Here is a 25,607-nt window from a genome sequence, read left to right as displayed (position 1 = left end):
ACCTTTGATTTTAAAACACTAGAGCTCAGCAAAATCCTCATAATTTTGTTATACAAAACAGGGAAAAGCATCCATGAATCGAAATAAGTGATTCTTTGCAAGCATTGCAATGAAGTACACTAGTTATTTTTATTTAGAAAATCACCAGTCAGAATAATAGCAGCTTTTCCTGCTCAAGGTAAATTCTTTTTTCATGCTAAATGGAGAAACTGGTACAAATACCAGCTATGCTAACTCTGACTAAAAGCTGTACAAGCATAACTAAATAAAAATAAATAAACCAACCAACAAACATGTAACTCTCCTCCCCCTCACCAAAAATCTCAGAAGAAATAATAAAGAAGATTTTCTGACCTCTGCTCCCCAGGCTCTGAAACCCTTTTCCAGCCTTAAAGCATTCAGAGCATATGTTCCAAAGTCATCAATTCCCTCTTTCTGGCCAGCTTCCATGATTGCACTGTAAAGAGCTACAGAATCTTCTTTTCTATGATACAGCTCCCAGCCCAATTCACCTATTATACAAAAAAGATTAATCATTTCATCAATTCAATGAAATTATTCTAATAAATACACTCCTGTCCTTGGTCAAAAGTGGGGATCAATGCTGTAACTGTTAATTCACACTCCAGGGCCAATTCTTCTATGATATATCAAGTTTCATTCCCTGCAAGAACCACCAGAGGATTTGTGCCCTCTGTATTAAGCAGAGGGCTTACCTGAATTAGAATAGATACCATTATTCTAATTTAAACTGTTAACTGAAAACTGTGGGTAAGGAAAAATCCGAATACCTGATAAGGAAAGTTAATGTAATAAAGATACAATGATAAATTAAGGGCATTAAAACCAGATAATGACTTAGCAAATGTAACTGAGTGTAAATAAGAATCAGTGCATTGTATCATATGTAGCACAACAGAAAAAGAATATGAATTACAAGGATTTCAGCTACTTCAGAATGCTCTATATTGAATCTACTGCACTAGGGATGGATGTAACAAGAAGTAAAAAATAACTGAAAAACCCCAATACTAAGCACTACAGCATTACATTTTCAAAGCACATGACAAACACTAATATACGGTAATCTAAAAACAATTCTTGACGTTGTTTTTGCAGCAAATACCACAGAGGTTATCAGAACTGGCCTTTTGTTCTGCAAAATAAATATTTACACTATAAGGTATTTCTAGAAAAAAAAGGTCTTGGAAAAACTCAGCACAGACCCTGACCATATCACATTTGGAAATCAATGTACTGTAATTCCTCCGACATTTATATGTAAAATATAATGAACCTACTTCTTATGAATACATGATGAGACTTATTTTTCAACATAATTTTAATGACATTTATTATTTTATTAATTGTCTCTTTCCTTAAGTGCATGGGTTTTTCTATGCCTTACCTGTGTACGATATCCTAATAGCAGTAAGAGCAATATTGGAAAGTTTCAGGTGTTTACACTGAAGAAACTTAAATGAGCCATCACTCAGATCCTCATTTGTCAACTTCTGGAGGACCTGTCGTGCATATGGACCAGCCACACCAAGCACCCCCATCTCATCTGTCATGTTTTCTATTTCAACTTTGTATCCACCTGTTGTTACTTTCTCTTCTATCCATCTGCACACAAAACACAACACTGATGTTACACTTCTTATGAAAAGTAACTGATTTAGATAAGATTTTAATGCTAGTAATTTTTTTGTTTTCATCCTCCAAGCAGCTTCCAGTGCCGCATCTTCTGATAACCAACAAAACTGTGCTACATTAGATAGTCAAATCCATCATTGATGTTAAACACTGTTTTCTCATGAGGCACTGGTACAGGAACACAGGCATCTGAGATACAGCCAGGAAAGAAAAGAATTTAAATGCATGCAACAGTATATTCAAGATAAGAGGAAAAAAATTATCTCATACAATGCCAACAGATTTGGCTTTGGATCCAGAATGTGTTAATAAAAAGTCAACATAGAAAAAGAGTAAGTAATAAACACGATAAACATAAGAAATCTCCAAATAAGTTTCTGTGACAACAGAAATTTACAAGCAGGTTTGCTCCATCCTGAATACAGTTGGCAGGAAGTTCAGTTTGGATTTAATAAAAAACAACAACTGAAAACTGTCTTTTAGGAAGCTCAGAAAATAAATGAGTATATTTTAAAATCTTATTAAGTACTGGATTGTTCAGCAGTGTCAGCAGATCTCAGGCATAGGGGAGTACCAAACAGGACTTCAGAAATCTGTAGAATTAAATACATTAGATCTGACTCTGCTATTTGGTTCCTGAATGTGCTAGTGATCCTACTGATTCTCTTGGGACTGTTATTAAACAGTACTCAAAAGTATTCTTTTGAATTAGTATACTAAATGGTATTCAAAGAATACTTTGTATTCTTTAAATGTTAGGGTAGCAGGTTTCAGTCTTTTAGACATTGATTCATTTTGATTAACTGATTTGCCAGCAACCTCCAGTAAGAACAGCACTAGATATGTCAATTCCGATGCTCATTTACGAAAAGTAATTTATTAAGTCATCCTGCAACTACTTCTACTTCCTTTCTTTTTGTTGTTTCACTTTGTGACCCCAAAGCCCAAGGCAGGAGACATTACCACAATCATGAAGACTACACTACCTATCTCTATAGGCCAGGTCAGTGCCTCTGGGGTCCTCCCTGTTTAAAGCCAATTTGTTTTTTTTGCGTAAGAGAACACACTAGAAAGGAACAAGCGTGCTGTGTTACATCATACAATGCCAAACACAAGGTTCAACAACAAAACAATAACTGCCTCCGATAACATGTATTACATAACTGTCAGTAAGTTCTCAATCTTTTCACATCAGCAATAATCCACTACCCAATTGCTTATACTTCAGATTTTAAGTCAACCGAGTTTCTAACAAACTAAAGTTAATAAATAAGTATAGCTCTCATGAATTTTGTGATAAGTTTGTTAAGTAATAATTGAGAATTTGCAACTTAGTAAAAATGTTTCTATATTACTATGACTGTATAACACTATGTACTTACTGCATAAAAGATGAACTAACCTCAGATCATGGAGTTCTGACCCTGACCCAGTTACAAGCATAAATTCTCCAGGATACAGCTGAGAAACTGTTAGTTCAGCATAAACTTTTCCTCTTGGTGTTAACATATGGCTTATATTTGTGGTGCCCACCTATAGAGTAAAATTTGCAATTATTAAAAATGCAAAATAAAACCTTTCAATTCTTAAACATAATTAAATTTATGGTTTTATGTCTTCATTTGAAAAAACAACTTTTTTAATGTTTGCTCTGCTCTGCCATAATACGAGTGGAGAGATACACAACTGGCCAAGCTTAAGGTTTGCAGTGGAAACTACACATTTTTGTTTACAGAAAAAATGGAAATTTTTAAAATAAGATAAATCAAGACCTTTATAAATATTTGTTAATTATGCATTACTCAAGGCAGGCTTAAGCTACATTTGTTTTCAGAATGTATTTTAAATGCAAATTCAGTCAACTTTATTTTGTCTCTCATTATCTGAATAAAAAATTCTACCTTATTGATATAAATTTTTTTTCAATCATATGAATAAGGCTTTCAGATCCCAAAAGAATAGCATATGCTTTGCCCCTTACTTTAAAGAAAGAAATAATGAGCTGGCTTATGCTTTTGTGGCCCTGTTTTATGTATGCTTTTATATTAGTAGTTGCTGACTATGAATCTACATCTCTCTATATTTGGATCAGGTCCTGTGTAGGAACTTGATCTCTAGAGACAAAATTTCAAATGACAGTTAATTAGCTGTGCCCATAAAACGCTCACATGTTTATACATATGTCATCCATATAAATATGATATGAATATCCATCCATATAAATAGATATGAATATGCTGTAGCTGTTGTGCTGGTCTGGTTCCAGAGGTAGAATTTAATCTCTCTTATTTCTTTCTGCTTTCACAGAAACTTGTCAGCCAGCTAGTCAGTGCCCAGATTCCATATAACAAACGGAGAAAGGAAAAATTTTGCAGATATTAAGATTCGTTTGCAAGGTCATGTTACATTAATATAGTTACTGACATATATCAGGTATTTAGTTGAATTTTCAGGACCTGATGCTACTCACATCCAACCTGGTTGTGATACAAGTATATCTCTGGCAACTCCACTGGATTATTTTATGATGCAGATAAGCATGAATGGTACTAAAATCAGCAGCTTTAAAAAAATTAACGAACTGTTGTGAATGTTGGATTTTTAAGTGGGCTCATAAACCATGCCTTCTGCTTTGCCATCTAGTTTTCTTTTTCCTCTTAGCAGTGCTGATGAAACTTCACAGAAAGCACTTGATTTGTTCTCATAATTTCCTGTTTAATCTCGATTTCCCTCCACCATATAAATATACTCAGCAAGTGTTATGTTACCCTACTCCTACCCCAAATTAGACAGAAGACAAACTTTCAATCTATATTGTTACCACAAAACGAACATGGTAAAAAAGTATGACCACATGGCAATTCAGGTTCTTCTTTCTCTTAAGATACCAACTTCATGTACATCCTTCCCATTCAGTTGACTCTGACCTCTGACAAGAGCTTATATACCTTCATAGCTATAATCTGTGTACTTACTGTTTCCCTATATTTCCTCCCTTTGGTGTTTGAAGCAATGAAAGCCATCACCTACTGCAAGTACTTAATGCAATTCTGTGCTGAAATAAGCAAACCCCAAGTCTGTAGCACTTCAGAAAGGAACAATCTGCTTGCTGGAGCTGTACCTCTAAAGTTAAAGACACTACATGAGACTGGTTGACAAAGCAGAAAAACAAAATGACTCATGGAGCCCTACAACCAAGAATAAGAAACCTGGGGTAGTTTATCACAGTGTGCCATTTTTTAGAGCAGAAACACACTACACGGATCTATGAACAGCCACACCTGTGAAGAAAGGACGGGTGTGAGAAAGGACGGGTGTGAGGTAAAAACTGAATCTCCTGTATATTTGCAGCCCTGCCTGCACGAGGCAGCCAGCTGTAAAACTGTACACAGTATAAGGAGGAGCATTTGCAAAAAGAAAAAAAAAAAAGAAAAAAACCCACCACAACCAAAAACAAACAACCAACAATAAAGTTGTTCATTTTGAAATTCAGGAAGAATACAACATCCAGCTGTGGCCAGGCAAGAGCATCTTCCCCTGCTCTGCTCTGTGCCTCAAGCTGCCACAGTACACCACAGTTCTAGGCAGGCAACTGCCAAGCTATTCTACTGGAAATTCCAGGTGAGATTAACTTTCATGTTTTAGATAAAGATTTGAAACACAGGAGTTTCTGTCTGAACATAAAGAAAACATTGTTTTCCTCTACAGATGACTGAGCACAGGAACCAGTTGCCCAGAGAGCTGGTAGAATTGTCATCCTTGTAGATACTCAAAAGCCATTTGAACACAGTGCTAGGCACTGAGCTCCAGGTGATCTGCTTGAACATGGGGGTTGGACAAGCTGACATCCAGAGGCCCCTTCTAACCTCAACCATTCTGATTTGATGATCAGTGCCAAAATGTACTTCTACTTGGAGTTGCTCTACTGTAAACTTCACTGTTTGTGCTCTTAAACGAATGCAATACATCTCACACAGAAATTCCTCCAAAGGATCTGTGTATTTGGTGTCCGAAAGATATTATGTTTCATTTTCCCTGTCTGAAACAGAGCTTGTCTGTCTAAATCCTACATTACAACAGTTATCACTGTCCCACTTACCTTTGGAACAACATTTGCAAAGAGATGATCCAGCAGCTTAACAGAATCTGTGCCTTTTACTCTAAACTTGCCAAATGGTGACAGGTCAATCACACCAACTTTTTCCATAACCTGTTTATACTCACGACCCACAGGGTCAAACCAATTTGTGCGCCGAAAACTGGGTCTGAAACAGAGCAGTTAGACACATTAAATACAATTTTAAAATATTGTGGCTCTTTTCAGCAAAACATAGTCTTCAGTTTCTTCGGTTTAATAATCATCCAAAAGAGACAGACTTGTAGGCAGCTTACCCAATATTTTCCTTAGTCTAACATAGCTTAATAATTAAAATCCTTTAACATTTATTTAAGTTTAAGGTGTCAAAGGCTTTATTTCTGAACAGCCAAGTGTGTCTCTGTATTCGTTTATGAACCTCATTTAGATTGGGACTCCAGTATCCACGTGGAAAATATTTATTTGCTGGAAGCTCCCTGATGCGGGCAGGTAACTAGGTGGGCAATCATAGAGGAGAGGAAAGGGAAAAGGAAAGGGAAAGGAAAAGGGAAAGGAAATGGGAAAGGAAAGGGAAAGGAAATGGGAAAGGAAAGGGAAAGGAAATGGGAAAGGAAAGGGAAAGGAAATGGGAAAGGGAAAGGAAATGGGAAAGGGAAAGGAAATGGGAAAGGGAAAGGAAAGGAAATGGGAAAGGAAAGGGAAAGGAAATGGGAAAGGAAAGGGAAAGGAAATGGGAAAGGAAAGGGAAAGGAAATGGGAAAGGAAAGGAAAGGAAAGGGAAGGGAAAAGGCTTCTCCATTCCAGACAATTAGAGAGAAATGAGCTTTTTTATGAACACATTATACTGTGCTGCTGATCAAATAATAAGAAATGGACAAAAATACACTTCTATAATGAACAAGTTGTTTTCCAAGTTCTTCCTTGAGCTAAGTTGCTCCCTGCTATGCCAAACTTAGAACAGTTACAGGATACTTGATGTGTGTTTTGAAATGTCTGCATTATCAGCATAAAATGTATTCTAAACTATGGAAAAAGCAAGAATAGAAGAGCTATCTAATAGGTAGGTCAGTAGCTGAAATGAATGATAAATGTATGCTTCTTATTAAATTTAACTCAGCTGGCTTTTGCTATGACAATTTCTCAGGGGAGAAAAAAGAAGTAATCTTTTATTTACTTGTATCCAGTCTCATCTCCAGGTTTGTAGAACCAATGAGGTTGCTCCCATCCTGCATGAAAGCCCATTGAACATCTTGACTTTAGCAAATGATACAGCCCACTGGTTCTCTCTGTTGGTCTCCCAGCAAATCTTTCTTCTTTAGGGTAACCAACTGGAGGGGAAAAGTAAAAAAATAACCAAAAACCCTCAAAAGCTATGGCATGCTAAGATCATCACCAGCATAGAAAACATGTATATAAACAGAGAAATCTAGAGGCAAGCTTTGCTGGAATCCATCTTCAGGAAATAAATATATTTTAAAAATATCTTCTTACCAATGTTATTAAAACCATAGGATTCTCTTGCTTTGGCTGCTGTGTATTCTGTGGTGGTCCACTTTCCGTAGCGGTTTGGATCTAATTCTATCAGGTCAAATGGAGGTTCCCCCTCAAGGATCCAGTCACTGAGGTACTTTCCTACGCCACCAGCATGTATAATGCCATACCTTAAAAACAGGAAAAAGTCCTGCAGTACCAAATCTTTCATGTTTTGTTCTTTTAAAATCAGTAGTAAAATATACTACTAACACATACTGCACAGACTCTAAAATATTTTACATTTTTCCCTCTTTTTTTTCATTTTTTCTGTTTTGTCTTGTTTTCCAAGATTACAAAACAAGATTAGAAACAAAACAGGTCCTTCTACTGATCCACTGTCAGCAGCAGAATGTCCTCACTAATGTACAGCAGCTGCAGCGTGTGAGATATTAGCAAGCTCTTTCTTTCTTTACAATTCATAATTCAATCATCTTTTCCGGGGAATTAACATTCTTAAACAATTCATATTAAAGTAAGTTTTCAAATTTGTGATGTCCATTAAATACACTTCCTAGTCATAGAATACCTTTTCTGTTTCAATCACGTTTGATTCAACCACACTCAGATCTGAAATCCATAGAGACATTCCAGAATCTACAGTGAGTATTTATATTCCAGTGATAAGATCAACAGCAGCAAAAGCCAGAAGACAACACTACAGAGATTGCTTTAAGGAATTTGAAATTCCAGCAGTACTTTTAGATTGCTCCACAGAAAATCAGGGAATGTAGAGGAACTGGGGACAAAAATAGGAGACTTGTTTGCAATGGTGCCAGAGGTTGAGAACCACATTTTCTCACCTGATTTACCTTCTCTGTTCTCTACTACAGCTACAAAAAGAACTGGATCCAGAAAGCTTATGCTAATAAAATAAACATGTAGAAATTTTCTGCTACCAGTCTGTAGCAAAAGCCTGTCCTGTTTCTACATAATGAGTGTGTGAAGAATCAGACTGTAGAGAAAATATCTTGTCAGAAACCTACATTAAAGGAACCACTCTAGACAGCAAAGGCAGATGTTCAAAAGCTATAAAGTGATGGATTTTAGGTTTCTGTTAAACATTTTGTACACAACTCAAACTATCAAAATGCTTGACATCTTGACATCCATAGGGAAAAACGTGTCAAACTTGCTCCTGCCAGGTTACAGAAAACTGGGGACACAAACTTTGTTGTGCTGCGATATGTGCATGTTGCTACTCAGTCTGTGTATAATGAAATAGAGCCTCTGATTTGACACTGAAATGTTTAATGACAAATAATCATTAATACCGAATGATTTAAAACTTTGGATACCTCTGTTGAATTAGTTTGCCATATCTGAAAAAAAAATTGTCAAAATATCTTTCTGCCTGGGGAAGATGCGAAAAAAATTCTTAGTTAGTTATGAAATGTTGCCAAGAGCACAACTGAAAAACCCTTGAAAAAAAAGTAAGTCTTTTCAGAACCACGTTTAGATTAACATGCAGCAATTAAACCATAGATACTCATGCAGAATAGCAAAGCTAAAGCAAACTTCAGTTGCTGCTCATCAACTTTGCATTCAAGTCTATCCCCTCCATTAAAATAGGTAAGGATCTTAAAAAAAAAAAAGAAGAAATAATTTAATTCTAATGCATATGCATAAGAAGAATGAATCCATAATATCAATAACATTACTTTGATATAGTGGGGTCTTAATAAATAAAAGAGAAATACCAAACTGATTACATGAAGTAATTCTGCTAAAAACACCCTTTTAGGCAGTTCAGCATAAATCTTCAGGCTCAGCACAAGTTTCTATCACCACAGCTGATGCAGTAAGGATGAGTGCTTGTAAACTGCCACTTTGCAAGTGTTCCTGGTGTTAATAAAGAGTTGTCAGCAACTCTTAATTATTCATGGGTATAAGCTTTATGAGCATGGCTATGATGCCTTTGAGTACAGCTCCAGTCTTAGCCAGTTTAAGCCTCCCTTCACCATTCACTGTAGCCAAAAGCAGAGGGGAACAACAGTAGACCACTGCACGATTGTGAATGCTGACAGACCAAATACAGTGCAGGTTTTTAGCTTTAGCTGAAGACTGCTGAGCTGATGGCAGGGTAACCCCAGCAGCAAGACAGCACAGGGGAGGCTGCCCTGCTTCTATAGGTACAGCCCCTGCACTTAGGCCGAGTGGTCTCTGCTTTGCAACACTGACTCTGTGCAACCCATTGATTTTGTTTTGATTTTGTACTACATAGGATGCCCAAATCCCTTGTTACCTCAGATAATAGGGAGCTGATTGTATTAATACATCCACTGCAATTGTTCTGCACAAAAATGAAATGTATTGTTCAGGGGTAGGACGTTACGAGTAGCTATGAAGAATGGTACAGTATAGGAATCTCAGTCTTCATATGATTAAGAGAAAATTTTCCTTAATGAACACAATCTGCCCTTCTTGGTTTTTCATCTCTCCTTCCAATCCCTGACAGATTGTCTTCTCATTGTTCCTGTCACATTCTTGTGTCTTACTTATGAGTTCCTTGCTTCTCACTCATTTCCAACTCATTCCATTCCTTTTCCTAGGAAATCTGAGTCTCTGTGCACCGTGGTCCCCTTTACAATGGCTTTGTCCCAAGTTATGGAATGGTTACAGTGCTTTAAAATAAACTTTTCTGAATAAAATCCTAACCTAAGCTTGTTAACATTTCCAAAGCTATAAGTAAATAAAAATGGGAAGCATTGAGCAACCTTAATAATAAATAGCGCTACACACTTTGCTAACTATACTTAACTTCTTTGCATGTTAAAATGCCGAGCAAGCTGCTAATTTTAGATAATAAAAATCCTCTAATCTAACAGCACTAAGTCCCCTGTCACAATGTCCATGCTAGTTGACTGTGAGATAAGGATTTGCTAATGCACACAAAAAGTTACAACACTGGTAGAAACACTGCAGTGACCCAAAAGCATAGAACAGAAAGTCAAAAGTCCCTGAAAAGCAGACAAGGCAATCCAGTGATAGCCACATAAAAAACCATAAAAAAACCTGTGTACTAAACATTTAGAGATTAATCAAACTCCTGAAATAAGTTGTTTAACGAAATTTAAACATGTAACACTAGTCTTCAGTTTTTCATATATGGAACTTTGATTCTGCTCCCATCGATACCAGTGAATTAAAACAAGCTCCAAAGTCTGGCCACAGAGTAATGAACTTAAACAGTCTTTTTGGTGAACAAGGTCTAGGCAAACTGCTTTTGTAACTGTAAGTTCTGCAAATGTTACTGAAAGATAACATTATTTTTTTTAAAATCCAAGCAGCAAAGGTGAATACCTTTCACAATGAATCATTGCAAAATTACCAAGCCTTCTTATTTTGAGGGCCTCATAAAGCATGTTAGTGATACTGCCTTATCTTATGATCTGAGGGTTTGTTTGCTTTGGAATGAAAGAAAACTGGAAAAAGCTGAGCTGGATTTTGAACAGCAAATTAGGCAATTGGAAAAACAATGTAAACAGAATGTGTTCAATAACATGCACCCGGAATTGCAATTGGTTCATTCTATCCATTTTGACTTAATGGTCAAACTAAGACAATTAAAGAGATGTCAGTAAGTGTTTTACCACTGACTCCAGTACAGCTGTAATAAATAAGATGTAAATCACATTCAAGGAAAATGTCATATTTGGTGGGAGAATGACACCAGTAAACCACTTGTTTCTATTGTTGCACTGTCCTCTTCATTTGCTCTCCTCCAATACCCAACAATGTAATTTTTCAGCTCAACTTTCACAGTTAGAAACATGATTGGGTTTGTATCCCTTAAGCAGTCAGTCCCAAGGTATGCTGGTCCTCTGATTAGTATACCTTCAGTTCTTTACCCAAAAACTAATACTTCACATTAAAAAATTCTCCCTGTACTACTCATTTTTGTCCAGCGTTGGTAAAACCAGTTTTACATACTCCACACAACTGTTAAATACAGTGTATTTCAAAGCAATACATACAATTAACTGGAAAGTGTATTGTAAATCTCAGCACTTTCATGACTTTAACTTGCTGCACAGACAGTACAAAGTACTACCCATTTCTAGCTGCTTCATCAAGTGTCACAGATATTGGCCTCCAGATTGAAAGGAGGAAATAAATAAAAAAAATAGTGAGAGTTATGAAGAAGTAAGAGAGAAGGATGAGCTTACATTATAGAGATTGTGATAATTAAGAGTATTTCCAATTATCTTTTACACAAAATATGTGCAAAACAATGGTCAAACACATAAGAATATACAAAGCTTGAGTTGACTGCCATTTTAACAATATGACAGACAAACAAAAGTTGTTGCAAAGAACTTACTCACCCGAAACCAATAGCTACCCAGTAATTTCTGACACCCTGATGTGGTCCCACCATAGGAAGAATGTCTGGAGAATAGGTGATAGGACCTGCAATTGTGTTTACGATGTCTGCTTTTCTCAAAACGGGGACCATTTCCATAGCAGCCTCAATATACTCCATTATTCTGTCTAAATCAGACTCAAAAAGTTCTTTTCCAAAACCTGCACAAATATTTGACTCTTATTATATAGTTACTTACACTAAAACACATACATTTTAAATTCAGGTATACAATCTCTACATATAAAAGTTATATGGAATTAAACAGTGTGTATGTTCAAGCCTTTGCCACCCTACACAAGAAATAATAGTGTGCAAAAATCCCTAGTTACCTACAGGATGGAGTTTATTTGTCACTGCAGTTATAGTATCCTTTATACATATTTGTTTAACCCTAAGGTCATGCAAATTCAACAATGAAGTAGAAATGAAGTGAAGGAACACAGAAACTTTCTTCTACGTTAATAAGACCCACTTATTTTTCTCAATGTGCCAATAATTTGAGAAGGGGAAGAAACATACTTCCTGTATATGCTTATCATTTCCATTAAATTATGTGAATTATTTCACCCCTCAGTCTGGGCCATAAGCATTGCTGACCATTATTCTGTAGAGGCATTTGATGCTACTGGAGACAATAAGTTCAGGAAGCTGTGACCAGGCTATCCAAAACTCAACATGTTGATTGCTCTTCCTTAGGAAACATGCATTTTTTTAAAACAGCAGTACTATTGACTTAATATAACTTTTTGTCTAAAGTGAAGGGAAAGCTGGAGTCTAGGTATTACACAGCAGTTAATAATTTTTTTTTTTTAGTAAGCATCTGTATGACACAGGATATTTTTGTATTCTATACACATCTACAGCTCTCTTGCACTTATATCCAAACACAGCATTTTGTCTAAGATATTCTTTTGCTGTTCCTATTTGACAATCACATTGTCCTGTGAGAATAGCAAAAATCCAGAGCCCCTGTCAGTATGCTGGAGAGAACTGTAAATTAGAAAAATCCCTATTCACTCAAAAAAGGCTACATAATGCAGATTTGGTGACTGCATCTAATCACAAAGCACAGCCACCTCTTCAGAAAGTAGGCTAAGACTATGTTGTAGATGTGTATGTTGTGCCTATTTCAAGTAGGCTTTCCTTATGTTACAGCTGTATTTCTATTCTTTGATTATTAGAGCTACAATTATTCTTTGAAAAAAGTTTCGGCATTACAATCATGTACCACAAATATTTAGTATTTTCCATCACATAATAGCAACATAATAGCCTGGGATTTATACACATTGAAATGTGTGCTAGTGCTCATCAAGTTTGAAGATTTAATGTTCTTAATTACCTGGTGGGACTCCACTTGTTACCCAGGAGTCCTGCAGCTTCATTTTCTCCTCACTTTCATATGGACCAAATAAAAGACCATCCCTTTCTTGCCTTAGATAATATGATCCTTCTAAGTCACGAATCACAGGCAATTCTGTTTTTAAGGCTTTCACTTCAGGGATAGTTGATGTCACAACATACTGATGATGAACAGGTATGAGAGGGTGCGGTAGGCCAATCATCTTGCCTATATCACGGGCCCAGAAGCCTAGAGTAGAAAAAAACCCAACAAACCCAACATTCAAACACTAATTTAAGTGAACAAATAGTAAAATATTTGCAGGAAACACTGTGCTTTTATATGTGATATTTTTCCCCCCCATACTTCTAATTTTCACATTATTTTTCATATTATCCAGCATATTTTCCCTCCATAATGCCATGTCCTTTTTCCTAATTATACTGTATATTATTATAGCACACACATACAAAAAAAAAATATATATAATTAGTAAATTATAAATTAGGCTTAAATTAACAGTTGCACAAAACCCATGTTTTTTTTTTCCAGTAAAGTAGGTCTCCAATGTACTCCTAACAGTCAGACACATAAAAACCAGAATACATTAGCTTACACCATAGGTGTTAACCTAGACTCTTACAATCAGCCAAGTGAGTTAGTATGCTTTCCCAAGACAGGAGTCAAGTCCTAACAACCCAACAGAGCAAGGAAGTACTTTCAGAGACAGGTAACCTCAAGAATTGGAATTTCTCTCATCTTTCACATGCATCATGTGATTCATGTTAATTATGTCTCTCACACAGCAATCAATGCTTCATAATGTTCATATCAGAAGTTCTGATACAGACTGTGACCAGAAAATGCAAACAACAATTTCCCTGCCTCTGAAACTGGCTCAAGATCCTTCACATATACCATGAGGCATAAGTTAAATAAGACCTAATTCTTCTCTGTTAAGGATAAGCAGGTAAGACAGATTCACTTGGTGAGATACTTGTATCAAAGTCAAGGAGTGGAAGCCACTTAACTGCCACACTTACTAGTTTTGGTTCTGCATCATGGCTTACATCTGCTGTGAGGCTGGGACATAACAGTATTGGGAATTGGACAGGTACACCTGTCTGGAATGGTGGCTGCTATAAGAAGCTTTGAATATCCCTCAACCCTGCTCTCCTGACTCTTTAGAGCAGGGAGCAGAGATCTCAGGAGTGGGAATGAAGGGGGAAAATTGGATGAAATAGGAGTTTCAGGGGGGTCTGGGAGTGAGCACTGGGGAAGGCAAAATGAAAGAGAGGTAGCAGGACATTCCAAATAAAAGGTTATGGGCCATATGGCACCCAGGAGGAAGAAGGTAGGTCAGCCTAGTTCTTGTGCAACCAGCTGACTCCAAACTGTTCATGACAAACTACCTCTAGCAAGATTTGCTACCTAACACAGCTGCCCCTTCTCCTGGGACATACAATTCATGTTGCCTAGCTTAATATGCAACTTTTCTTCCTTTTTGCTGATTACTTGTCTTAACCAAACATTCTTACCTCTCACTTCAGTTCCAAGACTTCAATCCTATACCCCCCAAGATCTGGTCAAAGTTTCTTAGGGCCTTGAAGGCAGCAAAAGACATAAATGATCCTGAACAGCCCCACCTGGGACTTCCACCCACCCTCCTGCCTATGGACACAGGTCAGCTGTGCCATTCCAGGTCAGCTCAAGTCCTTCAGAACCTGTTTGAGCTGGTTTGATTGTAGGTGTGTGCAGCTCTGTCACAACCATGCCTGTGCCTGACCATGGAACACATTGATCCAGACCCTGATCTGAGACTACTTCTCAACTTGACCTCAGCTCAGTCTCATCTCCACAGTCCTGCCTGTTTTTTACTGGGCACTATTTGACCCTGGTTTCTGTCACCAGGCCTGTTCCTGACCTGTGGTCACATTCTTGGCTTGGCCTCAGCCTGACTTTATCACTATGGGTCTGACTGTGCTTTATCTCCACAAGCTTGTCTCCACAAGCTTGTCTCCACAAGCTTGTCAGGGGGTCTGGACTGTGGGCTGAACCCACGTGTGGGTCCTGGGCCTTCCCTGCTGCCTTCCCTGTGCCCTGTCAGACACAGCTCTTGCTGGCTCAGCCAGCCTTGTTACCGTGCTTGGCTCCCTGTCCCATCAGGAGCAGCTGACTCACGCTGCTTGCTGACATTAACTTGGGAATACATCCTCTCACCTCTGGCATGGCTCAAAGCCAGGGCAATTAGGAAAGCTGAATTGGGCTATGCTGGTCTTGTGCCATTTCGCCATGCCAAAAGGGCTGTCAGTCTCTTATTTATTACAAACTAGCCTTAGGGTCTAACATCCATGGTTTTTAAAAATGCAACGTTTCTAACAGAAACGTTTTCTGTGGTGACTCAACAATTGTTGATCACCAAGTGAAGCAAGGGAGAAGGAAATTCAGCATCACCATCAAGAGATCTGTTCAGTTAAAAGCCCCTGTCCAGTCAATACTGTCTAGTCAATATTAGAAACCAGTACCTGTTGCTCTGCCATTATCAGATGTAAGGCTTTCGTTCTTAATGGCACGCTTACCACTTGGAGGAGACTTTCTGCCAGAACACTTGTTAGGTCATTTAAATTGGCTCAGGCATGATCCTGCCATAGTTGTATACAGTGAATGATCCAAAAAATCCTTTAACACTACTGAAACATGACTTACGTTCCCTTATACAGAAAATGATGAAAAAATTCTAGTAAAACTGCATTTCTAACACATCTGCAAGGGTTTACTTCATTTCACATGACGCACACAAAAGTGAATTTAATTGGAAGCTAAAAATCTTCAGGGAATGTCTTTTGATTTGGGCATTTTCATATCACCTAAAAGTAAAACTGAGGAGCCCCTGGTGGTCTAGTGGTAAAGGCGCCGCGCTATCACCGCGGAGACCCGGGTTCGATTCTCGGTCAGGGCCACTCCCGGGCAGGTGGGGCTCGTTAGCCCTTAAAGGCAACCCACCTACGTCCTAAGGACCTCGCTGCCACCGTCCAAGCTCGCTTGGCCCCGGCAGATGAACCTTAGGATTAAAGGGTGGGCTCAGTTCCGCGCACACTGTGTCTCACCTAAAAAATCCAATGCGCAGGCTGGAAGGTGTAAAGACCTTCCCCGGATCTTCGCTCGCGAAGACTGGCCATTATTATTATTATTAAAAGTAAAACTATTTAAAGGTGATGTCAGCTAATGATCCACAAAGGAGAACAAAAGGTGAAGTAGCAGACAATTAGGTCTTTGAAACCTACCTTTGTTTCTTTCAGAAAATAGAAATTTTCTTAGCCATGAAGTTTGCAGAATAACATTACAAACACAGCCGATTTTAAAATGCTTTTGAGTAAAAGGTTTGCTTAAAATAAAATCTTCAGTTGTCTTCTAAAAAAAGTAATTTATGGTAAGTGTGCATTTAATTGCTTAAAACAACAACAGGTGACATTTACTAATTAAAAAATATTACAATTTCTTTAAGGTTTTTGAACCATATGCAAATGTATTACAAAACCGAAAATGGCAAAAGGAAGAACATATTCTCTGAAACAAAATTCTAATTGGAAGCAGATGTCAAGCCCTATTACATATGGTAGAGATAAATAAAGGCATATATTATGTCTCTAGGACGTTTGTGAAGATTAAATTGTAAAGACTGCAAACAGCTGATGCTGAAATATTTAGTGGTTGTATTCCTTAGCATATCTGCTGAAGTATGTAATCTATCTCTTGTTTTTGAACATCTCCCACCACTACTTATATCTAAGTGATTGTATATAGTGCTTAAATGTCTGAAGATATGTTTATATACACATACCCACAATATATATATAAACTAAATTCATTATTTTTGCAGACTTTAATCAAGCAGGCTGCAAATCACTTCAGCAGGCTCAGTACGAGTTAGTTCATTTCAGGGATTATTTATTAGGCACCTGCTTTCCTTCAATCTCACATAAGGAACAGCTAAAGATTGGTTGAAACTAGTTTGTTCCAGTTCCTCAGCAGATGTCAGTTGTGGTGTGAGGTGGGGGGAGAGAGAATGTAAAGAGCCTTCTGATGCATTTTTCTTTGCAACATGTGCCTAAAATATGAGCTCTGAGTTATACCAGTCATGATCTGTAGTGGAATGAGGCAAGGCCGAGAAAAAGAATGAATGTTATCTGAGAAAACATTTATAAGAGATATGTGTTATACAGTATTGATTTTACATCGTTAGCCAGAATGTTAAGCAATATGTGCTTCAAATATTCATTTTGGCTGAACAGTTAACTACATAGGAGAAATAAGTAAATATATTGTTGATTTAATAAATTATTAAATAATAAAAAATACTTATGAAAAGTTCACAAGGGTGCATTCTACTTTTTGCAAATAAAATTTGAAGAGCGTTTACCAAAAAACTCCGCCTAACGTCAACTTGATACATAAACCAAAGAAAGATAATTGCAGTATAAAATTTTAAGAAAATTACTACATCTGTGATATTTCATCCATACGATGCAGAGCCAATAGTCAGGAATAATGAGTGCCTAGAAGCTTGTGGCCTAAATAAGTCTGATTGCCAAAAGAGCTGCCTTTCCACTTCATTACCTTGGATCACTCCCAGACCAATATATCCACACTGTGTAACGACTGACATACAGATCCTATTTGTAAGAGACCTTGGGATTTTGTAACTGAATGCTGTCCCATAATTCATGCCTGAAAGCCATGAACTGACAGTCCAAAGGCAATCAAATATTGCCACCTCTCAATTCCAAGTCTTTGACTCTGCGACCTACGTAAAATTCTTTTACTTTATCTTTCCTGTTTGTGTGGTTGTTTGCTATCTAAAAAGCATATTAGATTCCCATAGTCTTCTTTCTCTCCCAAATGTCATTATGTAGCACTCATGAGCAAGCTTAGGGCCTCAAGGTGAACTTTCTCAGATCCTTGCTATTTAAGCTAGGCATATAGCTATAGCAGGTGACCACCTATGTATGGAAGGCACATGATGAGAAAGTGCACCCTTCAACGGGTTTTCCAGTTAGTCTTTATTGAAAGCCTGGAATGATCTAACACAGGGTTGTCTACATCCCAGACACTGAAAGAGAGGTCACCCAGTAAAGCTCCTGCCCTAAGAGTTCAGCCATTTTATCCCACTCTCTTGAAATTTCTCTCTATCCCAACTTTCTCTCTTCATCATCCCTGCTTGGGTCACACCTGCTCTTCTTTTCTGCTTTTGCAAACTCCATTCTTCTTCCTCCGGTCCTTAAATCCTTCTTCAGCTATTTTGCTGCTGTGTGCAAGTCAGTCTCCCCTGTTTGTCAAATTTTGTCGCAGATGCCTTCGCTGCCTTCTAATCTACTCTCATCTACCTCTCCCTTGCTACTCCACCAGCCTTTTTTGCTTAGATCAGGCAGCCTCAGTTTTCCACTCAGTTTCACACACAACCATTCCTTGAGGATCCTTCCTAATCATTTGTCTGAAAATCTCCTAGGTCCGGTTTCTTTACTGAAATATATCAGGTACCTTTCCACTCTCTCTCTCCCTGGTGTCATCACCACTGTTGCCATCTCCTCTTAGTTTGAGCTTCCTTATTCATTAAGTCTTCCAGCATGTAACTGTTCCACTTGCTGCCAGTGCTCCCAGGAATCTTTCCCAAGCATTTTGCTTTCCCAGTCTAATCCCCTTCCAGTCCAATTCAGTCATAATTCCAATTGTCAACCATGGTTATTCTACCCACAAACAAGAAGAGTCTCTGTCTCACTTCTTCATTTTATCTTCTTTGCACTAGAAATATGTGCTTTTTTTTGTTGTTGTTCCACTGCACATATACAGAAAGGAATTATAAAGACAGATTCTTGCTCTCAGTTCACTTGTCCCATCTCAGTAAGAAAGTCCACTTGAGACATCACAGTTTCCTGCTGAAGCCTGATTGTTCATTGCAATGGGAAATATGGAAGACTAATGCCCCAAAAATGCAGGTATGATTCAGTTTGAGACAGACAGAGTCAGCAAAAAAGTTTAATCTATATGGTAAATATTCAACACGTTTCCAAACAATAGAAACTAGAATGTCTTCTAATAGGAAGCAAAAGATATGCTTCATATAGGATGTGCCAATAGTTTCACTAATAATATATTTTTCTATACTTATATAAGGCAGCACAAAAATAAGTGAAGTTTAGATTGAATACAGGTTTTTAGACCTATTAACTTGCTTAGGAAAACAAACACAAATCCAAAGGACTCTTGCCCAAAAGCTCTTTGAAGCAGAAACATCAGTCTGGCTTCTTTAAACATCAGTTTGGCTGCTTTAAAGAAGAATAAAAATTGCACATGTAAACACAAGCTCTTTTGAGTCAGGCAATTTTTATGATATGCAGAAAAATGCATTGTTAAGTACATGTTTAAATACTACTCAAAGGAAAACAAAAAAATCTTTAGTCTCAAGGATATGTGGATAGAGTTAAATCTTAGAGAAAGATAATACTAAAATAAGCAGGGTCAAATCATCAGTCTCTCTGAAAAAATAGTGAAGACATATCTACTTCATTTGTACATTCCATCACCCATTAGATTTCAGCAACAATATTGCATAGCCCAGGGTGTAGTTCAAGCGCCCAGAGGGTGGTTGGGCACTGGAACAACTCCCCAGGTCCGTGGCAGGCCTGACAGACTTCAAGAAGCATTTAGACAACACTCTCAGACACATGGTGTGACTCTTGGTGTGTCCTGTACAGGGCTAGGAGTTGGACTTGATGACTGGGTCCCTTCCAACTCAGGATATTCTATGATTCTAGACAGTAGCCTCTCTTCTACACAACTTATTATAAACCAGTAAAGGTCTCTTTTGCTACTATACAGTCTTAATGCCTATTCAAGGGCAATTAACATAAGAGCTAAATTTTCATCACAGTGTAAAGTAATACATGCAAAGTACACTTTACCACAAACCAAGTGAATGTTTGAAAACATGTATTGCTTATACGTGTAATCCATGCAATTCCATACAGGTGCTTGGTGGTAGCTTGTAAATTTGAAGAGTGCACAAATGCTTATATTAAATCTTACCTGCAGTATTCACAATTCTCTTTGCTCGAATTATTCCAAGTGGAGTTTCAACTTCCCATGTCCCATCTGATCGGGAGTTAAGATTAGTCACTTGGACGGGATAATTTAACTGGGCACCATATTTTCTGGCTCCTGCAGCCAAGGCCATAGTGAGAGAATATGGATCAATATGACCATCTCCAGGGTTATACAGGCCAGCTAAAACCTAAGTGAAGGTAAAATTCCCCAAATCAAAGAAATTAAAATTATCAGAATTAGTAATTAAAAAAAAAAAACACAACACTTTCTTTCTTGAATATAGTAAACCTTAAGTCAAATCAAAACAAATTTTCAAAACATATGATAACATTGGCCTACATAGAACTATCCAGCTATCCAACTTAACAATGGTCTAAAGGAGTAAAATTGCTCAGATCTCCCATGCAATCAAAGGTTGCAATGCTTTAATGTTATAATATTATATACATAGTAATTAATAGTATGCACACTGAGATACATTATGGACACTGGATACATTATGGACTAAAATGCACATGAGTCTGATTTTAGGCTATAATACATCTCTTTTTTTCATTGAGAAACAAGAATTTCATGTACAATTTGTATAAAGAAAGTAGACCTTACATGTATATATATCTGATAGACCAATATTTAATTGCAATGGAAATTATATTTCATAAAACCAGGTTTTTACCTTATCCATGTTCAATAAGGGAAATAACTCTTGTACTTTCTCAGGCATGATTAGGTACTGCTCTGTTGGGTGCCAACCAGCACGAGTCATTTGGTATTTGAATTCATCCACCCTAGTAGGGGTTGAAGCAATTCTGATACTTCCAGGCTGATGAAACCCCACAGACTAAACCAAAAAGAAATAGTGAATTACTGAAAGAACCTTTACTGATCACCATATATGCATGTTTCTATGCTATGGGAAGTCTAACAGGAATTTTGCCACTAACATCACTGAAAGAAAAGTCAAGTAAGTTAGGGACTCCTGAAGGAACAGGGCTTAGATATAAACTCCTAGAGAAAATAATTTTTCAAGAAGTTATCAAATAATTTCCTAGGTTAATGTATACTATCTTCAAGACAGTTGCACGAAGAATTTATTGAATGTCATGATACCTTTGTTTTTTTTAAGATTTGATTAATACGTGATGTATGGACTCACACACTTTCAAAAATTGAATCAGGTATGTCTCAAAAATTAGTACGTATAACAGCTTTTATTGAAGTCTATCACCCACATAATTTTCTACTGAAATGCTGCAGAATGTATTTAACTAACTAAGCACCTTTATTGACTCAATGAATAACCACTCGCCTTTTCTGCCTTCTTAACAAAGTAAACATCCAGAGCTAGACACTGACTGATTACTTTCTGGTACACACTATTTTTTTCATGTTTTCTATGTTACCTCACAGGACAGTAACAGGGCTGAATTAAGTTTTTTTACTTAAACTCACAGTGATAATCTGCTGTGGTATCTTATCTAGTTGAGTAGTAGAAAGAAGAAAAAAGCATTTTATGACAAATAGAAAAAATACGTGTCATATTAAATATGATGAATGTAAAAAAAACCCTCTACAAAATCTGTAGACTAGTATAGCAAGGATCATGCAATTTCTGCTGCAGTCCTAACCAAGCATGAGTTTAGTAAATGAAATCTATAAGGCTGAGTGATACCAGACAAAAAGGATGACACCTGTGTTTCCCTGCATATCCATTCCTTAAGTCTCTAAATAAAAACACATCTCTGAAAGGGATGGGGAGAATTGCAGCAATTTTCTCAAGTAGAGACAGCATCATATCATATGCATTTTTAAGTGGACATGTTTAAAGCAGTAATGTATCATAATCAATCCATTCACTCCAGATCCCTGATGCTATTTTAGCTCCTCTATCAAGCTGAAGTTGCAGACTCTCAGTCTGCTGAGCTCATGAGATATTTTATGAACACCATTTTCTTCAATTGTAGAGGGATCTGGGAAACCATCTAAAATACATAGAGACTAATCATTCAGAAGAGTTTATTTCAATAAAAAGGGACACACTCTCACTCCACACCCTTATTAACTACAAACTTTTTTGTAAGACTATTACTGCAGTTAGTATTGTTCTGAATTAATACTTTAAAGCTTAATTTGATTACCTGCCCAGTCTCTTCTTCCAGTTTCTCATAGAGCTTGATACTGTAAGCATGGATTTTCTTCAGGTTTATTCCAGGATGAAAATAAGTAGTTAAGCCAGCCTCAAATAAGAAATAGGAAAAATAACAACATAAATTAGAAATGTAATGTTTTCTTTACTTCCTTCCAACTGTCAAGATACCATAAAGAAAAACAACACATGGATACAGCCAACTGCTGCAAAAATAAAAATAAAATCCTTTCCCTACTTAAGGCATTACTGTTTTCTGCACAAGTGTCTTTCCATCTGTCCTTTCTCATCAAATGTGTCAAACCATGATAGTTTTGCAGTTGTTCTCTCCTATAGTTTCCTCTCTTCCTTAAGTTATTGAGCTGACTGCTTTAAATCTTTTGGAAGGGACACACAAACTCCATTTCTGACAACTAAGTCTAATTATGAACTCTAAATGTCCTGTAGTAAGGTCTTTTCTTCCTGTAAATGGAGATGGGAGAGAAACCAAACATTCAGAAAGACCATATCTTCACAAGAATTCTTACTTTCCTGGAGTGTGAACAGCAGGGCAGCCGATATTCTTCTATTCTCCACAGTTGTCTTGTCTGGCAGCTAAAGAGCAACTGCTGCATTCCAGAAGTAGTTTAAAGAATTATTGTATACATTTTGTACATCACTTTAACAGGTTTGACTTCAGAAAGCTTTCAAGCTCTTTTGAGTTCATGCAAAGCTAAAACCAAGAGGTTACTACAGCCTCTTATATTTAAGGAAACTATTCCCGTGCCTACAATGGAGATGGCCGCATCAATCTAATGGCATTCATTTAGCACTTAAAAAGCAGATTGAAGTGTTACTTAAGTTAAGCCTATGTCCTGAATTTATCAACTCACTAACACCCTTCTTCAAGTGTATTATTGTGGCGAGCTTTATTTCATTTTGTTACACTGCCTATTCCAGATACTGATGTAGAAAATATGTAATTACATGTATGTATGTTATGCACCGCTATGTCCACGTGATTAGCATTATTATAGGAGGAGTCCCCACTCTAACATTATTACATGTATGTCTTTTGAGTTCTTTTTCTTCAACTCCACAGTGTACAGTTGTTACATTTGCTCCTCCAAGACTTTAGGTAATGTCAGCAAGAAACAAAGCTGGGAAATAAAAAGGTAATAAATCTCCACACTGTTATACACAAAAACTGCTGTTAATTTGAGAGATTAACAAAATATTTCTTACTGCATGCCAGGTAGATCCTGCAGTGAGCTCAGATTTTTCTAGCAGAACAACATCCTTCAAGCCAGCTTTAGCCAAGTGGTAGGCCAGACTCACACCAACACAACCACCTCCAATGATCACTGTGTCTGCTCTGTCTTTCCCCAAGGAAGGAGATGAGGTTTCTTTCCTGAAAGAAAAGAAGAATTTCAAAAAGGCACTTTTCCATCTCTTTTGTTTACTGCTTCAATGATAATAAAACTTAGTGTCTGCTTGGCAATTTACACACCTAACTTAAACCCTAACCTGTTCACTTGTATCTTCTTTTAAAGTAAATACTCCTGGAGAGTCATATATGTAAACAGTAGTAATAAAAAAAAAAAAACAAAAAAAAACAAAGCAAACTTGCTTCCACTTACAACTTTAAAACTTGTGTTATTACCCAAATTAACCTTATCTGTAGATCCTATTTTTCAGTAACAAACTGGTCCCCAAAATGACAGTATCAAAACCTGACTTTTCAAAAGAGCTATAGTAATGTGCAACAAAAAGTCTTTAAAAATGTCTCCTTAGTAAGGCTCCTTAATAAATTTCTAAAGCCAATGCCAGTAGACTATGACAGTGTATGTGTTCATGAACAATGAAACATGGGTTTTATCTTTGTATTCTGTCTATTTTGACATGTTCTTGTTTTCTGAAGACAAAACATTATAGAAACAGGTTTTTGTCACTGTCTCACATCTGCTACCTCACCACACTGTATTTTCACAACTACTTTAGGCCAGCATAAACCAGAACCACTACCACAGGCAGTCCCATTCTTCTCCAAGTCATCTGGTCCTCCTCTCTACTACCTCACCCACAGACAACCAAGCAGCAAGCTTGTGGAATGCGGAAATTTATCACGATTTTTTCAAAAGTCTTTTTTTTTTGGTGTGAGACAAGGTAGGACATATTAGTATAGTAGCAGTACACATTATGTGAAACCACAGTATCTCTCCCTTCAGGACAGTTAATCAATACTCAGTTTTATCTCTCCTCGTCCATTTGCAACTTCTCTGGCAACAGACTTTCTAATGTATAACTAGTCTTTCAGTGAGAAAACAAAGCTACTAGTTTTATGTATTATGAATATAGATCTTACAACATTTTAAATGCAATTTCAGGAGGAATGTGCACCATGGTTATTCACTAGCAAGTAATGAATAAATCGGAGGACAGGACACCACAGGTTTATGTATTTGGTGCACCACACACTCGCACATGTACTTTTTAATGATTACATATTAATTTTTGCAAGTTAACGGTAAGCTGTTTAACAGCTAAATGTGAGACACTTAAACCAGCTCCTCTACTGAATTTTGAGGCACGTGTTAATCAAGGTCCAGCACAGAGGCTTTTCTCATGCTTCTTTTATGCTGTGGATTTGAGATTTTCTCACCTGACTTTCAGGTTTTTTTCAAACCTTTGCCGAAGAGCAATGATCCGGGGTGCACCTTCCTGGTGAACTACACCTTCACCCAGATGTTTGATCGTGCCAGTTAAAACCGGTCAGTCCTTGCTCATCGGCATGGCCCAGAAGACAACAGGACGGATCTCTCTACACCAGCTCAGCAACGCACCCCGGCTGGTTCTGACTTTAGCGCAGCAATGCGAGGCGCTGGGAGATGCACCTCTTGCCCTCAGGTGATCCGTCCAGCCGCTGGCAGAGCACTGCAGGCCGGGTGCAGGCGCCCGCCCCTCTCACTGCCTTCCCCGCGCATCCCCAACAGCGGCATCACCGACGGCTGCGGCTTCGGCCGGCGCGGAACCACGCGCGGATCCTGCGACCGCGCCCGGCCCCTCCGCCCGCCCCCCGCCCGCACTCACCGCCCCTGGGCGCTGAGGGACCGCCGGGCCGCCGCGCCGAGGGGGCAGGCCCGGCGCGACGCCCGCAGCCACCACAGGGCTCCCCGCAGCACCGCGCTCATCCCGCACACGACCGGGGATGCGGAGCGCTAGCCCCGGGCCGCTCCACGCGGCGTCCCGTCTCGTCCTGCCCCTGTCTCACCGAGCCCAGCCCTCCCGGAGGAGGGCGCCGGACCGCCCCTCGGCCGAAGGGGCAGCCCGCGGGGGGCACCGAGCGCCTCTCGACCTCGGGCCGGACGGGGGCGGCGGCAGGAGGAGC

At 38.1% G+C, this 25,607-nt stretch overlaps 1 protein-coding gene across 2 annotated transcripts in view; it reads right to left on the bottom strand.

Moving 5' to 3' along the window:
* DMGDH (dimethylglycine dehydrogenase) overlaps nt 1-25,477 on the bottom strand; it is a 37,516-nt gene extending 12,039 nt beyond the window's left edge. The window contains exons 1-13 of one of the 2 annotated variants that reach the window (XM_050329485.1): nt 25,310-25,477; nt 23,465-23,630; nt 22,233-22,331; nt 20,771-20,935; nt 20,077-20,281; nt 12,994-13,242; nt 11,611-11,809; nt 7,244-7,413; nt 6,927-7,080; nt 5,756-5,921; nt 3,059-3,189; nt 1,409-1,626; nt 355-512 (exon numbers count right to left, since the gene is read on the bottom strand). In XM_050329485.1, coding sequence (XP_050185442.1) covers nt 355-512; nt 1,409-1,626; nt 3,059-3,189; nt 5,756-5,921; nt 6,927-7,080; nt 7,244-7,413; nt 11,611-11,809; nt 12,994-13,242; nt 20,077-20,281; nt 20,771-20,935; nt 22,233-22,331; nt 23,465-23,630; nt 25,310-25,410 — 2,181 coding nt within the window. In that variant the 5' untranslated portion in view covers nt 25,411-25,477. Of the gene's footprint in view, nt 1-354; nt 513-1,408; nt 1,627-3,058; nt 3,190-5,755; nt 5,922-6,926; nt 7,081-7,243; nt 7,414-11,610; nt 11,810-12,993; nt 13,243-20,076; nt 20,282-20,770; nt 20,936-22,232; nt 22,332-23,464; nt 23,631-24,881; nt 25,038-25,309 lie in introns of those variants that run through there. The other variant, XM_050329486.1, reaches the window with a different exon arrangement.
* Between the last annotated feature and the right edge of the window lie 130 nt (nt 25,478-25,607).

Source organism: Myiozetetes cayanensis, unplaced genomic scaffold (genome assembly GCF_022539395.1).
Source record: "Myiozetetes cayanensis isolate MyiCay16 unplaced genomic scaffold, myiCay2020 scf4, whole genome shotgun sequence".
In the NCBI taxonomy this organism is placed as follows: Eukaryota; Metazoa; Chordata; class Aves; order Passeriformes; family Tyrannidae; genus Myiozetetes; species Myiozetetes cayanensis.
The sequence above is the reverse complement of the archived record's forward strand: the minus strand, read 5'-3'. Positions and strand labels throughout refer to the sequence as shown.